Source organism: Castor canadensis, chromosome 2, assembly GCF_047511655.1.
Source record: "Castor canadensis chromosome 2, mCasCan1.hap1v2, whole genome shotgun sequence".
Taxonomy (NCBI): Eukaryota; Metazoa; Chordata; class Mammalia; order Rodentia; family Castoridae; genus Castor; species Castor canadensis.
The window spans coordinates 184,056,479-184,072,813 of record NC_133387.1 but is presented as its reverse complement, the minus strand read 5'-3'; the positions used below and the strand labels follow the sequence as shown (position 1 = coordinate 184,072,813).

Here is a 16,335-nt window from a genome sequence, read left to right as displayed (position 1 = left end):
CCCATGCCAGTCATCTTCCACCCCAAAGCCCTGGGAGCCTCCACCACCCACCTCCCTCTGGGCCCTTCTCTCCATTGCCACCCCCAACCTGGCCTCACCCCGCCCATGCGTCTTGGCTTCGATGATCTCGCTGATGCGCCCTGAGCCCACACTGTTCTTGGCCGCCAGTTTCACCTTGTACCATGTGCCACACTTGAGGCTGTCTAGCTTGAAGGACCGCTCGCTGGAGCTGATGAAGACGTCCTTCCACTCTTCGCTGTTGTCCACCGAGTACTGCAGCACAAAGCCTGCCCAGGAGGGGCCTGGCTCAGGTGGGCAGGGCAGGGCAGGGCAGCAGAAGCCCAGCATGGACTCCACAGTGGGCACCATGGGGGCGGGGCATCAGGCAGGGGCAGAGGGAGTCTTTGGTGGTTCAGAGGGCATATGCAAGTTAGATGCAAAGCTGGAGGACCTCAGGTCCATCCTGGATGAGTCTGTTGCTCTCTGTCCTTAGCTCTAGTGTTAGGGTCAGCAGAAAACCAGAGCTGTGAGGCTTAAAAGAGAGCCTGTCACACCCTTGCTACTGTTCCAGGGGGCCACTGGACAGTGCTGTATCACCCAGATATGCAAATTCACATCCTGTCTCAGACCTACTGAACTAGGAGCTGCGTTTTTCACACAATCCCTGCTGATTCCAGTACATGTTCAAGTTTGAGAAGCACTGATCTAGTACATTTGTCTACTTAGATTGGGAGACTGAGGCCCAGAGAGGAAAACAGACTTGAGGTACGACCAGCTCATGAGTAGCAAGGGATCAGGTACACTCCCCACACACTTGAGGACCCTGTGGTCTGAATTGCCCTGCAGATCATTTCCTGGGGGTTATGGAGACAAGAGGTAGGAGTGGGTGGGATTCCAGAATTCCTCCTCCCCATTCTCATTTGCACCCCTCCTCACCTCGGATGGAGCTGCCCCCGTTGTCACCTGGAATCCAGGTCAGGGTGATGGATGAAGCTGAGGTTTTGGAGACAGTGAGGCGGGGTTGGTCCGGGGGAACTGTGACAGGAAAGTCAGCAGCCCTCAGAAAAAAGGTTAATTCACCTTGATAACGGGGGCACGGGGACCCACGGTAGGAAGGCACCATGTGCTGGTGTCACCCCCTGCTCTGCTCCAATTTTCCTGCCTCCTCCCATGCCTTCTCTCCATCCCCACTACTATTCCGCCAAGCTCTGTCCTCCCCCAGCACTCAGGGGTTGGCTTTTCTGCCATTCTACAGCCCTGCCTGTCATGTGATGGAATTCCTGCTCCTTCTGTAGTCACCTGCCTTGTAGGGTCTCACCTTGCACTAGAAGGTTGACAATAATGGTGTCGAAGCCACCAGTGTTGGTGGCAGTGCAGGTGTAGTAGCCTGAGTCCTCAGCCTTCACAGCACGTAGCAGCAGTGTGCCGTTTGTGTGGATGAGCCGGTGCCCATCTAGGGACACGGGGATGGCCGAGTCTTCACTGCCAAGAGGGGAGGGGTTGGTTATGGAGAGCATCAGTTATCCAGGGGCTCCATCATCCGGGAGTGGGCACAAATAGAGCTGGGGGCAGAATGAGGCTCATAGGGGACCCTGGAATCTTGAGATCTGGCTTAGCCACTTTCTGGGAGTGGCTGATAGCCTTGGGAGGGGAGGTGGCTGGGCCCCCTGCAGGGCCTCCACAGGGCTGGGAGGTGACTGAGGCAGCTGGAAGGGAGACCACCCCATCCCTCCAGGAGCCCACCACACACCTGTCCTTGGTCCACTTCACAGCAGGGGCTGGGTCTCCCACTGAATTGCAAGGCAGACGGACATCTTTCATCCAGGGTGTGGTCACTGTGCCCCCAAAAGAGATGATCTTTGCTGGGGCTATAGGGAAGAGAGGATGAGGGCCACCTCACTCGTACCCTTTGTCACTCCCCTGGTCCTTCCAAATTTACAATGCAAGCCTAGTGGAGGTGGTCCTGAAGGACACAAACAAAATTGGGCCAGAGTGCAGGCTGGAGGGGATGTGTGGCAGAGGGAGGAGCTTAGGGGCTCAGGACAAGACCTGAGGTCCGACTGGTTTTGGAAGAGAAGGGGAGGTGAGCATGACTGTCAGGATTCTGGGCTATCTCCATGGTGACAGAGACAAGGGACACTGGAGGAGGGCAGATTGGGGCAGGAGAGGCTGAGGACTCAGTCACACTAAGCCACTCCAGGTGGGGTGGCTAGAAAGCAGCTGGTCTGCATTCTGGAGCCTAAGAGGGGTGTCTGGACCAGAGACTGATTTGGGAATCATTGGCAGAGGGGGACGTGGATTCACAGAGAAGTGACACCACCCTGGAGTCATCAAGCGTAGGATAGAGGAGAAGACAAGGAATGTCCCTGAGAGAGGCACGGAGACCCAGGCACCTCAGAAGATGCAGAGGCTGCAGTGCTAAGGTGTGGGGCCTGTCAGGTATCCTAGAACACATTAGGGCTGTCTAAAAGGAACCAAGGAGGTGGTGCCTTAGAGCCAGAGAAACCCATAGCTCAGGGAAAGTGTGAGGGGCTGGGGGAGTGGGAGAGAGGTTTGGGTGCAGGAAACAGGCAGTGGTTTCCTGTGGGGGCGGTGCTGGGGCAACTGGGCTTGTGGAGGGTAGGGAAGGTCTGAGGGGCTGCTCGGGAGTACCTAGTGACTGGAGAGATGGTGGGGCAGAGGAGTCTGAGTGAAGACAGCCTCCAAGGGGCAGGGGCAGAGAGATGCCTGGGGGCCTCAGGGAGGACACCTGGTGCCAGATGCGGTTCTGTGCGTCTCAGCATTTGTGTGTTGGAAGGGGAGAGGAGGAGGGGAAGAGGGACAGTAATGCTTGTCTATCCTACCTCTCAGGGCAGATATGTACATGTGTTTTGGGAAGGACAGAGCCCTGTAGGGATGTCTTGTATTTAATACCCACAGGGACAGGGGATGGACTTCTGCCAAGAGCCCAGGCTCCCAGGCCCCTGCCTCTGGACCAGTACCAGCTGTCTGGGGAGGACTGCAGACTTTAGGCCTCTTCCCTCTTGCAGGATATGAACTCCTGGCAGGAAAGAGGAGGGGAAGTCATAGACACTGAGGCCCATAGAGAGAGCTGGCCTAGACTGCTTGGTGTCCTGTGCAGGCTCAGCCTCTCTGGCCTCAGATTGTTTAGCTGTACAATGGGATGATAGAGCCCGCTGGCCAGCAAGTGGGAGCCCCTGGCCCATCCTCAGCTGGATGCTTGCTGTCTCTGAGCCTACAGTAGAGAGGGCTGTTTGAAACAGGGGAGGTTCAAGAAAGCCCAGGGAGGGTGGTTGGGCTGAAGCAGTCACCATCCTATCCTCATCCAGGCTTGGGAACCAGGTGATTTTGTAGTGGTGGTGGGGGAGAAGAGCCTGGGTAAAAGGGAGGGCCCAGAGTCAATGGAGGACCTGAAGTCCATGGCTTACTATGGCCAATTCCAAGGCCCTAGGCCTGGGACAGGTGGCAGCCAGGCAGCTTCCTTGGGTCTTGGGTTGGGGTTCAGAACTGTCATCCTGTGAAGAGTGGGATGTACCTGAGTGCAGGTCTGGGATCGGCAGGGCTCACTGCCTGGTTTTATGCCAGCCCAGAGCCAGTGGACAGATTAAGGACAGCACGGAGCCCTCTGCCTTTGGTGTCTGGGCTGCAGCAGGTGGCTCTCTCTCTGGAGGCTTGGCTTTGGGTGGGGATGAGGGTGATTCCTCCTTTCAAGCCAAGAAAGGAGTCTGGAGTGAGAACTGGGTGCATCAAACAAGGTTGGGGGAGGGGCGTGGGGCTGGCTACAGTCTGTCTTGCAGCCTTCTCAGAGTCAGGGGGCAGCAGAGACCTAGCGTGTGAATGCAGGAGGGAGGCGAGTAGCCGGCCAGCAACTCACAGCCAGGTCACAGGCAGGATAGAGGACAGAGTGCCGTGAACTAGGGAACCAGAATTCTGGAAGGGAGCTTCTGGAAGCTCCTGCCCATCTTTCTAAGGCCCAGGCTTCTCACCCTTGCCAGCAGGCTCAATGGTGACCTTCTCACTGCTGTTGCCTCGGCCAGCAGAAGTGACAGCAGCCACCCACAGCAGGTACTGCTGCCCACGGTTTAGGTGGGCGATCCGGTAGAAGAGCTGCTCTGGACTCGTCTCATACTCGCTGGGAGCCTGTGGGACAGAGATAAAGCCCAACTAAGAGACAGAAGTCAGGCCGTTGGCCTCCAGCCTGCCACCCTCCTCAGTGCCAGGGCTGGGAGGAGGCAGCCACTCAGGTAGGAGGCAAGGTTCTGTCCAGCACGCTCCTTCCCAGTTTTGAAGCCACAGTGGATGGAGTTCGTGCTGGACTCAGCCTCTAAGACAAGATGGGCCTTAGTTTACCTCTCGGAGGGGTACAGGCTCTGGCACCTGTGGCTGTAGGCCACAGAGTATGGTGTTCTGGGTACACAATGGGGGAACAGTCAGAGAAAGGAGGAGGGGACAGAGGGCCCCAGGAGTTTCTGGGAAGGAGCTCAATGCCTTTGCTTTATCAGGGTGAAAGGCAAGCTCCCTGGCCTGTCCCCGGTTCAGTCACCTCCCAGCCCTGCTGTCTAATTACACTCCTTCCTTCCTTCCTTCTGCAGCAAGAAGGGGCGGAGGGAACTGTGGGAGGGTTACCCAGAAGCACTTTATTAATGACTATTAGTGGTATAGATCACCATATATATTTGTAGGTGACATAAATCTATAAAATTTTTTTAACCAAATGACAGTTTTGACAAGTTGCCAACAAAACAATATCAGATCCCAGTGGTTTTACCAGTTGCTTTGATGAAAAGATTAGGTTGCCTTGGAAACCAGAGGCTCAGATATTGAAATGAATTTGAGCAGGAGCTTTTGATAAGCGCTAGTTTGCGGACCTCCTGTCAGCCTCTTCCCTGATACAGGCAGGATGGGGCTGGCTTCCATTTTATTTTATTTTTTGGCCAGCTGAGGGGAAGGGAGGGGAGGACAGCACCAGGGTCCCTTTGAAATCAGGATGGAAGTCTAAGGAGGGGGAGCAGCCTCCAAAACAGATGGGGGATCTTGGGGCCAGAGAGAGCTAATAATTAGTTATCTCTGCAGCCGTGGGATCGTGAACATGTGTTCGCCTACACTCGGACATGTAGATGCACGCTTGTGTGGACAGACAGCCCTCCAGGCAGCTATGGGGTCACAGAGGGACATTCTCCATGCCTTGTGGGAGGGCTGAGGGGGCCGTTGACTTAGAACAGGAGAAAACATCCTTTTTGGCCCCAGGCCATCTGCAGGGAGGTGTTAGGGAGAAGGCACAGGCATCCCTCAGAGCGTACACAAAGCTCCCTGGCAGAGTCCACCTCCTGCCTCCACTGTGTGTGGGGGTCTAGCCTTGATCCAAGGCCTGCTGGGGACAGGTGCAGAGCCACTCTGAGCCCTGGGAGTCCGGAAGCCCTTTTAAGCTATAGCTCATACCTGTTCAACGCTTGCCTGCTTCTTACCAGGAATGTGATCAGAGGCCCACGCTCCCTGAGGCTCCAGTTTTCTCTTCTGAAAACTAGGAAGTGATATTACTCTGCGTACCCTGTGCTGTGAGTGTGAGGTACCGGGAGGCAAGGAGTGTGCAAGTCCTTTGTCAACAGGGACACATTCTTCTCGGGCTCATTTTCAGTGCGGGTAGAGGGGGGTGTGTGTGTAAAGCTGAGTATTCTTGCTGGTGTGGCCGTGTGTACCCGAGTGTACACTGGTGCCTACATAGGACAGGAAAGTTAGTCTTTCCTTTGAAGATACAGCATCTTACCCAAATCCCGGTGCCTTCCTTTTAATCTAGATTTCCTCGGAATCTCTTGAAATCACTTTCAAAAGCACACAGTCATATCTCCTAATTAAGTCCCAGTAGATCAAAGGTTTTAAAGAAAAAGGCAAACTATGACAGAAGAAACTCTAGATAAATATTTATGTCTTTCTAATCATAAAAATAAAGACAAAAACCACAAGTGGAGGTGATTTATAAATTCAAATTCTGTCTTGTTTTAGTTTTTTTGGTGGCACTGGGGTTTTGAACTCAGGACTTCACCCTTGCTAGGTAGGTAGGCACTCTACCCCTTGAGCCAATCCACCAGCCATGATCATGTTTTAAAAGAATATTTGGTGATGTAGGAAAGTGCCTACATGAGTCATAGGAAAAAAGCAGGTTATGTAACATTACGTTTCTTTTAATTTTCTAAAAAACAACCTACGCTCTATGTGCAGATCAAAGACTAGAAGGCTACATGCTAAACGTCATCATTGTGACCCTCAGAGAATGAGGGTACAAGTAACCTTTAGTTTCTTTTTATTCTTTCTACATTTTATAGAATTTTATACAATAAAATTATATTTTTTATAATTAGAGGAAATCTTATTTGGTAAGACTTCTACCTGGACTCAATGTAGTTGTGGCCGGCCTGTCACTCACCGGGCATCCATATCATCGGCACTACTTCTGAGGATTCCATCTACTCCCACCAGTGTACACTGGCATACACGTACACTCAGGCTCAGAGGCATCACCCTCTCGCCCCACGCTCATACCCAAGGCTTTGCATTGTCACCAGTTTGGGAGTGTGCCCTCATCCCTGGCACCCCCTGGTCCAGAGCTGCCTGCTAAAAATGAATTCATAACGTGTTGTGTGGATTGTGGAATATATTTGTCAAAACAATAATGTCACACATGGTGGTTGGTCCCCAGGTCCTCACTGAGCTCAACCCATCCCTACCCCCATTCTCAAGGCCCATCGTGTAGCTGAATGGAAGATCCCATTACACTATGGAGACCGTCTGTGACAATGCCCAATAGGAAGTACCTCCTAGAGAGAGAAGGTTCTTCCATACTCAGGACATTGAGGGGCTAGAGGGAGGGTCCCTGCTATAATTTGCATCTTGAAAGTCCTGCAAAGGCCCATGTGTTCAAGGCTTGGTGCCCAGCCTGAGGGTGGTATGGGAAAGTGGTGGGTATTAAGAGATGAGACTTAGAGGAAGGAAGGTAGGCAGCTGCAGGCATGACCTTGAAGGGGGAATTCTTACCTCCCCCTTTTGTTGTTGTTGTTTTTTGAGATATGGTCTTGCTATGAAGCCCAATTGGTCTGGAACTCCCTCGGTAGCCCAGGCACCTCCCTTTTTGCCTCCTAGCCACAAGGAGGTAAACGTTTTGCTGTACCATGTGCTCCCCACCATGATGTGCTTCCTCACCATATGCCCAAAGGCACTGGGGCCAACTGACCACTGACTGAGACCTCTGGAACTGTGAGCCAAAATAAACTTTTCCTTTCTTAAAGTTGATTATCTCAGGTATTTTTCACAGTGACAGAAAGCTGACTAACACAGTCCCACTGCCCCAGCCGCAGGAGGAGGGGATGGGGACCAGGAGCTCTGTTCTGGGGCCTGGGAGAAGAACCCCAGCCAATTGACTGGGGCTCCTAAAGCCTGAGCTAATGAGGAGGCTCCCAGACACTTGTCCCTTTGAAAGACTTTATTATCAGAGGAGGAGAGGACTGCAAAAAGGTGGAGAACAACCACCCTTTCCCATAAGTTGTAAAAGTACTTGCTTTGGTCGAAGGCATCACAATTGCCACTCTGTCACTTATTTGCTCATCAAACATATGTTAGTGACCATGATGCTCCTGCCACAGTGCCTGGGAACTCAAAGATGAAAAGGTGGTGCCCCTGTTCTCCTGGGGTCACACAGAGCAGTGTGGGAGATAGCTATGAGAGCAGCTAACGGCCACACGGCACTTCTGTGTGATGGAGGAGCATGCCCTACAAGGGCTCAACAGGAGCAACGGCATGGAGGCATGAAAGCACAGTGGGTGCCCAGGATGGTGAAGAGATTGGTCACAGGAACCTAGAAGGTGTGTCCATGTGTGGCAGGGGGAGAAGGGAGGGGGACAGAAGACATGGCTGGAAACATTGATTGGAAAATATCAAGGGTCCGTGGAGATGTGGAGCCCCTGGACTCTCATTGGCCACAAGTGGGAGGGAGCCTGGCATGAGTGCTCAACAGTGGCAGAGGGTTCTCAGCCAATAGCTGTAGGTCCTGCGACACAGGGACTCCTCTCCACTCTGCAAAAACGCATGCATGGGAGCTCTGAGAAACCTTCCAGAATATTCTTAGCAGACCTATGTGAATAGCCTCGAGCAGAAAACTATCCCAAAGCCTTCCATGTAGGGATCAGTGGATAGCGTGGTGCATAAACACATCGGAACCTATGCCCTGTTATGTTCCAAGTCACAGATCATACAGAAGTGCGGATGAATGATGTATTGCCACACACAGCAACGTGGATGCAATTCACTGATTCAAAACAATGTTGAGCAAAAGAAGCCAGACAAATGGCGTGACTCTGCTGACACGGGGACAAAAAGAGGCAGCGCTAATCCGTACTGTTGGAGTCAGGAGGGTGATTACCTTGGCAGGGGGCGGGTAGTGACTCAGAGGGACACCAGAGGGTTCTGAGTCTCTTGCTCTGGGTGCTGCTGCCTGGGTGTGTTGCATGTCCTATGCTGTATGGGGTGATGGCCATGAGGACAGAGATGAAGGGACTGAATTGGTGGGCTTCCCTTTTGGTAAGAGAATTGTGGCCTCACTGGGGAGGACCTGGGCCTCATGCCACAGGGAGGGCCTTCAGAAAGGCCAAGGAAAGCAGAACACACGAGGAAAGGATGACACAGTCACCAAGCAATTTCAGGATTACTTTCCTGGTGACCGAAAGCTCAGGCAGATGCTCGGGCAGATGACAGGCTGTTGATGGAAGAGAAGCTGGCCACCTTCCTTCTGCCCCTTGCCCCCTTCCACTGAGCCTATCTCCTTGAGAGCACTCACGGCACTTTATTGTGCTGCCCACTGGAAGCCACCAAGGACAGGTGTCTGCACCTGCTCCCACCCCTGGAATAGGTGTGCTTCTGAGGAGTCACAAAGTAGGGCTTTATGTGTATGGCTGGAGATCTTGAAAGAGGCAGAAGGAAGAATGTGTGGTGTCGGATGTGGGCACACCCCTATCCTTTCTTCCCTCTCTGTGGAGCCCTCTGAGCTCTCAGTGGGAGGACCAGGGCTAGTGTTCTGTGCTGTCCTCTACCTGGGAACCCCTTTGGTTCCAGGGTTGGGGCAGATACTGCAGACTCTCAGACCTCTCCCCCATCGGAGCCCGGACCCTGGCCCAGAGATGCCCTTGCCATTCCTCTTTCTCCCTTGGCTGACTCCATGCTGAGGTAGTCACTAGTGCTGAGTTCCAGCATCTCCTCCAGGCTGAGAGACCCTGGTTGAAAGGTCATTTCTTCCTAGAGACCACAGGCCAGTCAGTCCTGTCACCAGCCCCAGAGCCTGCTGGGAGCATCTGTAGTCAACGAGACTAGAAGACAAAGGCTAGCTTCTTTTTCGTTCTGCTTCACGACCCACCTGACTCAGAGGGGCCTCCAAGTCAGGCCACTCTGGGGTGACGAGTGCCCATTCTTAACTATGATTCCAGGTAGCAGCACAGGCACCAACAGCCCCAGGATTTCCCCAAAAGGTGGTGGGTCCTGTGTATTCCTTATGCAGCCTTCTCTCTTGTCCCCCTCATCATTTGGCCCTGAGCCCCACTTACCGGCTGGCCCGATCCAGGGCTGGAGCAGAAGATGGTGTACTTGCGGATGACCCCATTGGGCTTGGTCGGGGGGAGCCATGACACGACCACACTGCTAGCTGATGAAGGGACAGCTTTGATGCCAGCGGGGGGACCTGGAACTGAGCAGAGAGAAGGCTAGGTCAGTCTAGAGAAAGGAGCACAAGTGTTGGGAAACAGCGAGGGAAGCAAGGGTAGAGCGAGGCAGAGGAATCTAGGAGCACGTCCTGGAGGGGGAATCCTTGAGCTGTGGGTGACAGGAGGAGGGCCCAGCATGGCAAACCAATGGGAGGAGGGGGTCCTCATTTGGGGCCTGTATCTGACATGGAGGCCCTTGGAGTGGCCAGTTTTAGAACTATTTGGCCAGATCCAAGGACTTAGGGTAGCCAGAGAGAAACAGAATCCATGTAACTTAAGCCCCAGTGCCCTTACTAACCATTGGCCTGCATTTAGGAAAACCCCTCTCTGGCAACGGTTGCTTTGTTCTTTTTGGCCTATGAGTTCTTTGAGGCTGTGACTACAACCTGCTTCTTGTCACGAGCCCAAAGTATTGCCCTCAGGGTGCTGGCGAGGTACTTTTTGTTTTCAGGAAGGAAAGTGAACCTAAGAAATAGCTAGGAATCCATCTCAACTCATATGGACTCTGAGCTCCCCTGCCCCATCTCTGGCCTGTTCCAACTAGCAGGGCCCTGGATTCTGCCCGGGAGGCTGGGAACATCCTGCTGTCAGTCACACTTCCCATCTCTGTCTCTCCACTACATTACTGGGCGCTTGTCTTCGCTCCTGGGAGTGTCTATGAGACTTTGAAAGTAGTGAGTGCATCCAATTAAATTTATTTTACTTCTCTGAGCCTCAGTTAGCCCATCTACATGATGGAGGTAATCACCACACTAAAGGGTTGTGGTGAGAATTAGTGTTAATTAAAAGAGAGCACCCAGCGCATTGCCTCCTACAGACAAGACACTCAACAGATCAAAAGAATTGTTCTTTTTGCCTTCCCTCTCCCTTGTGCCTACCTTGGTGCTTTTCTTCAGATTTTCTCCCTAGTAAGTGGTCAATTTGGGACTAAGAAAACAACTAGGCCTAATGACACCATTCTCCATCCAGAGGCTGAGTCCAGAAGCTGGGGCACATCCTTCAGTCCACCCTTCCTCCCTGCATCAGCCCCTTCCACCTGGGCCAGGTGTCTCTGCAGTTGTGAGGGCTAGGAATCTATAAGTGACCCTGGGGATAAGTGTGCTGAGTGTCCAATCTTGTCTACTTTTTTTGCTGGCGGGGTGGGGGAGGCGGACAAGGCTGGGTTTGAACTCAGGGCCTTGTACTCAGCAGGCACGCTACCATTTGAGCCATGCCCCTGCTCTTTTCGCTCTGGTTATTTTTTAGATAGGGTCTTGCTTTTATGCCTGGACCTGCCTGGACCTGTCTCTCGTGTGGCTGGGATGACAGGTGCACAACAGCCATTGGTTGAGATGAGGTCTTGAGAACTTTTTGCTGGACTGCCTCAGACCGCAATCTTCCTGATCTCCTCTTCCCAAGCACAGACTGAGAGATCTGCACTGAGCAAATGAATTTCCATGCCTGCACGTTTTCTTTTTATTTCCGTTCCCACCTAAATTTCCTGACATTTTTTTTTTCTTAGGAAGAGTGTGAAATTCTGAGCATAGGCAGGGCAGGTAGGTGGGAGTCACAGAATTGTCAGATTAGGATATTTGCCCAAGGTCCTATGGGGGCAGGACTTGGAACATGGACCTGCTTTCCGTGCCAACTGAGCACCAACTATAACAACTTCTCCTGCCAGTGGCAGAGTCTGGTGGAGCTGGGGCAGCTGTGGTGGTCAGAGTAAACTGTTTACTCACTGCCATTCCTTCCTGTCCCCTGCGAGTGGAACCACCCTTTTGCTCAGTTCCCGTGATCCTCCACACTTTAGAGACAGCCGTCTCTATCACCTACATTGGCAGGTATGTCGTTGGGATAACTTGACAAGGACAATTCCATTTCCCTGTTGTGCCTGGCTTAGCAAGAGGTTATGTGGCTCGATTCTGGTCAATGGGAAATGAGGATGAACCTGATGAGGGGGTTTCTGGGAAAGGTTTCTTTCATTCCCAAGAGAGTTAACCGGAAGAAACCACCTCTTTAGTTCTCTCTGGACTCTGCCTTGCCTGTTGTGAGGCTGGGAGTGGCAGCCATCTTAAAATCACAAGGAGCAGCTGCCATGCTGAAGATGGTAGAGCAGAAAGATGGGACCCACTGACTGAACCAACCCTGGAGTTGTCCCACTCAGGGCTTGGTGTTCTGTGTGATTACAAATGTGCTTATTCATTTTATCTTTTTTTTTGCTTAGGCTTTTTACAACACCAAAATGTTCTAATAGATCCAAGTAGGGTGGAGAACCTGGATTTGTTACCTATTTGTCGAGTGGCATTCGTAACGTAGCTGGGGCTCTCTAGGCCTCAGAGTTTTCATCTGTAAAATGGAAACAGAACCTACCTCATAGTGCTGGGAGGAGGTGAAACCACCTTATGATGACCATCACATGCATGCCAACTCATGACTACTGTTTGGGATGAGACCTCACCTGACTAGTTTCTGGCTTATGCTTCCCCTTGGGGACACTGATTCCCTCCCCTATCATTTCATTGCCAACATCTTGGTAGCTATAAAGCAACTAGCATTTGCAAACATCTGATGTTGTAGAAAGGACTTTCCAGATATTTTGCTTCTTACAACTCAATGAGACAACATTTGCCCCCATTCTCTCATGGGCAAACTGAGGTGCAGAAGGTGAGGTGACAGGGCTGGTCAACACCATTTCGACACTGTGAAGCTGCCTCCTGAGGACGAGGGCAGTGCCCCTCGGAGCTGGCTCCCATTGTGTGCTTTCCTGCGTGGCTCTGTGTAGAGGACTGAAAGCTCCTGCAGGAGAAGATGATGCTCTTAGGCCTCTGAGCTCCCGTTGACCCGGGAAACATGTAGAGATGCTCAAGGCTCAGGCCTTGACCAGAGTGGAAGGCAAGAGGTTTATGGACCCTAGTGGTTCATTTAAGAGGCTGGGAAGATGCCTGTGTTGCATGGTTCAGGCCTTGAATGGGACCAGGCTCTGGGTATCATCTTAGCTCAGCCTCCATGCAAAAGCAGGTGGCTCTGCCCACAGCGGTCCCAGGAAGCCCTGAGGGGGATTAATGACAGGAAAAGTAGGGCAGGCAGGCTGGTAAATATTGAATTGCTCAGAGCTTAAGGAGAGGGGACTAAGGGAGGGAGAACAGGGAGGTTAAGCCAGGCTGGGAGCTGGTCCAGTCACAGAGTGCTGGGCTGCACATGCAGTTTCTCCCCGTCACTCCTGCATAAGCTGCTTTTTTTTTTTTTAACGTGTAGTCCTTCCAGCACCTACTGTCAAACTGTGTGGATAGGACATAGCCTGTGGGTTTCCATATTCCTTGGAGGCTGAGGAATTCCTTGAAGGTGAGTGGAAAAGATGCCATAATGCCAACCATGGCTACCCTTTAAGCACCCCTTCTGTGCCAGTCACTCTTCATCTAAACCAACCCTTCTAAGAACAGAGCATCTGGTTCAGAACATTTAGTTAAGAAACAACTAAAGGTCTGGGTGATGTGATATATATCTGTAATCCCAGTAATGTGGGAGGATTGAAGTATGAGGCCAGCCCTGGGCAAAAGCAAGGGACCATATCTGAAAAATACATAAATCAACAAGGACTGGGGAGCATGGCTCAAGTCGTAGAGCACCTGACTAGCAAGCATGAAGCCCTGAATTCAAAACCCCAGTACTTCCTAAACACAAAAGAAACAACTGAGTGCACACTCCCAAAATAAAGAAATGACCAAGTGCTGGGGGTGAGCGGGTGGGAAAGTGATCGGACCACTACCAGCAGGAGCCCAGAATTATGTGCCAACCCTGTATGGTGCTGTCTGCTGTCCTGGAGTTGCACAGCTCTGGGCCCTGCTTGGAAGTCCAGACCTTCTCCCCACCCTTTCCCCCCTGAGTTGACTCAGCTCCCAGCCTCCTCTTTGCCCTGCCCTCACTATATCACTGTATCCTTGAGTTTGGTCCCCTACCTCTGGTTTTCCTCTAGTTCTTTCCCCATGGGGATGATGGAGGCATATCCTGTGACCTTCCTGTGGGTTCAAGGCCTGGCCCATACTGGGGTTTCTGTGGCGTGACCACTACTTCCCTAACCTGGGGGGTGGATAGGAGGAGAGTCCTGGCTCTTGACTATTGACAGCCTCAGAGAGCAGGGGGACAGTGGAAGGGACATTTATGCAATCAGTCCTAGAGTGCTTCAACATGTCCTATGGTCAGCAATGTCCTCTCCAAAGCAGGACCTGAGTCCTTTAAGATCACCTACGAGGGCTCAAAGAGGCAGAAGAAAGGGGTAGGGGCTGTGGTGAGCAGTGGGGAGGGTGCAGGGTAGCCGGTCCCTGAGGCCGGCGCTGGGGGCGGGGCTGGACTCACCATCCTCCTTGGTCTGGATGTAGAGCACACTGCTGCGCACACCGTCCCCCGCCTGCGTGTAGGCCAGCACCTGCACGCTGTAGTTGGTGAACTTCTCCATGCCCCGCAGCTCCACCCGCTCCCGTGTCGTGGTGATGTTCTGCATCTCGCCCCACTCTGCAGAGATGAGCAGCCTCTGAGCATGGCAGCCTGGCCCTGCCCTGCCATGGTCCCCTGACCCTCTGCCAGCCTAGGCTCAGACCTTGACTTCATGGAGTCAAGGGAGGAACAGATGGTCTTCCACCTCAAGGTACTTGGGAGCAGATTTGGGCCACTGCCTCAGGCCATATCTTTCTTTAAGTGGTCCAATCAGGGTGAGACACATATACTGGCTTGGTCAGGTGGCCTTAAACCAGCTTCAATTTGACGGTCACCCTTTAGATACCTCCGCCTCCCCATCTCTCTCTGAAGCATGTTTCCTTCTAGTCACCCGCATCCCTCTGCAGATGAGAGATCCTGGTGATGTGCACCTCAGCAGCCACTCTTCCTTGCCACCTCTTTGAGCACTTAGATTTTCCTTGGCAACCTGTCAATCTTTGGATGGCTGATGACAGGCTGGGTCTGCCTGCCCTGCTCCTGACTGCCTTAGGGTAAGGGGCTCACCTGCCTTCTCCTCACGACTGAGGCCACATGACAAGCTACTCCCCACAAAGAATCTACACAGTGATGCTGATGGAGCTGAGAGCCTCAACCAGGAAGGGCCAGGTCCTTCATCAGGCTCAGTGAGGACCTATCATCCTGCATCTGACAATTTGCTTCTCACAGACTCTATAGGAAGGACTTAAAGAAAAGGTCCTAAGAGATGGCCAGCAGTCACAGAAAGGAAAGAGGCTCCTGAGCCTTCTCTGTCATTATTTGGCCTTCAGAAAGACAGGCCTTGTAGAAATGAGCAGCTGCAAACCGATTCTCAACACCTCTCTGGTGAGGGGGCAGAGGCAGAGGGTTGGAGGCAGAGGCCTGGCCAAGGCAGGATGGCAATCTATAAGACCCAGAGGGTGAGAACACCACACCCAGTATGAGGGACTCCAGTCAGTGAGGGAGAGACTGCTGAGGCCTGAGCCCAGAAAACAGCCAGACCTGTCCAGGATGCAGCCAGAGAGACTCAGGAATGAGAGCAGCATGACTCATGGTCAGTCTTTGGAGATTGCCTTCCCTGGGGCCTGCTGCCTTTGAAAAGAGGAAGCAAGTTCTGGAAAATGAGGAGCTACCCCTTACATGGCTCAGCACAAATATGAATGTGGCAGGGTCACATTTTGAGCAGTGTGGCCTGGTATTCTACAGTGAAAGGACTTGGCAGACGCTCAGAGACCAAGGCCCTAGGTCCTTGGCCTCTGAACTTCTGCAGGAGAAATGGAGAGAGGATGGGGGTGGGGAAGGCACTTCCTATTGGCTATGTATCTGGGCAGAACAGAGCCCAGATGGGGAAGGGGATACGAGCAACCCTGGACAGATGGCCCTGAGCTGAATTCCTAGGTCCTCTAGAAAAGAAGGAAGGGCACAGGGATCTGGGAGGCAGGAGGCCCAGGACCGGGAAGGCACACTCATTTCAGCCCTTTGTGCTCTGCTGAGGTATAAGCCTTCATAGAACACTGGAATGGCTTGGGATCCTGGGCCTCTGGCTTTCGTGGACTGTTGACTTCCTGGCTGCTGGAAGGCCTTTGTGCACACCAGTGTCTGTGGGGACTACACAGACCTGTTTGCCTCAGCATATCCCACGGGAAGGAAAGCACCACAAAGGCTGGGCCATTGGACTGGGTCTTCTCCACCTACCACTCCTCCCCCATGCGCAACTTTGGGCTCTGCCCTGTGCTTTGGAGGGTCTGGGCCACTCACCTGCATAGACCACACACCTTGCTGCCTACTTGGCTCCAGCTGGGTTTGGCCAAGGGGAGGCTCCCCTAGGTTCTGGGAACCCTGCTTCCTTTCCTGCCCCTATAGGGCTAGGTGGTGATGGCTTCCTGCAGGTGCTAGCCTGGCTGCCCACTTTCCTCCTTGCTCTGATGAAAGTGGCCCCTCATGACTGAGCCAGCTGCTCCTAGCTGTGGGAACCCTGTTGGATACTGCCATAGCCTGATATCCATGTGTTAAATTAGAAGAACAAATAAATGTGCCCCCCTATTCCCCAAATAACTCCCACACAGTATGTGTAACCCCTGGACTTATAACCATCATCTCCCCTGCGGCTGCAATGTGTGTGTGTGTGTGTGTGTGGCAGGGCTGCACC

The 16,335-nt window shown here is 52.7% G+C and overlaps 1 protein-coding gene across 1 annotated transcript in view; it reads right to left on the bottom strand.

Moving 5' to 3' along the window:
* Nucleotides 1-16,335, bottom strand: part of Dscaml1 (DS cell adhesion molecule like 1) — a 322,763-nt gene that overhangs the window by 8,979 nt on the left and 297,449 nt on the right. Inside the window, exons 19-25 of the mRNA XM_074066655.1 lie at nucleotides 14,073-14,228; nucleotides 9,585-9,724; nucleotides 3,987-4,140; nucleotides 1,751-1,868; nucleotides 1,319-1,482; nucleotides 937-1,035; nucleotides 99-287 (exon numbers count right to left, since the gene is read on the bottom strand). Of these exons, the coding sequence (XP_073922756.1) occupies nucleotides 99-287; nucleotides 937-1,035; nucleotides 1,319-1,482; nucleotides 1,751-1,868; nucleotides 3,987-4,140; nucleotides 9,585-9,724; nucleotides 14,073-14,228 (1,020 nt within the window). The remainder of the gene's footprint in view (nucleotides 1-98; nucleotides 288-936; nucleotides 1,036-1,318; nucleotides 1,483-1,750; nucleotides 1,869-3,986; nucleotides 4,141-9,584; nucleotides 9,725-14,072; nucleotides 14,229-16,335) is intronic.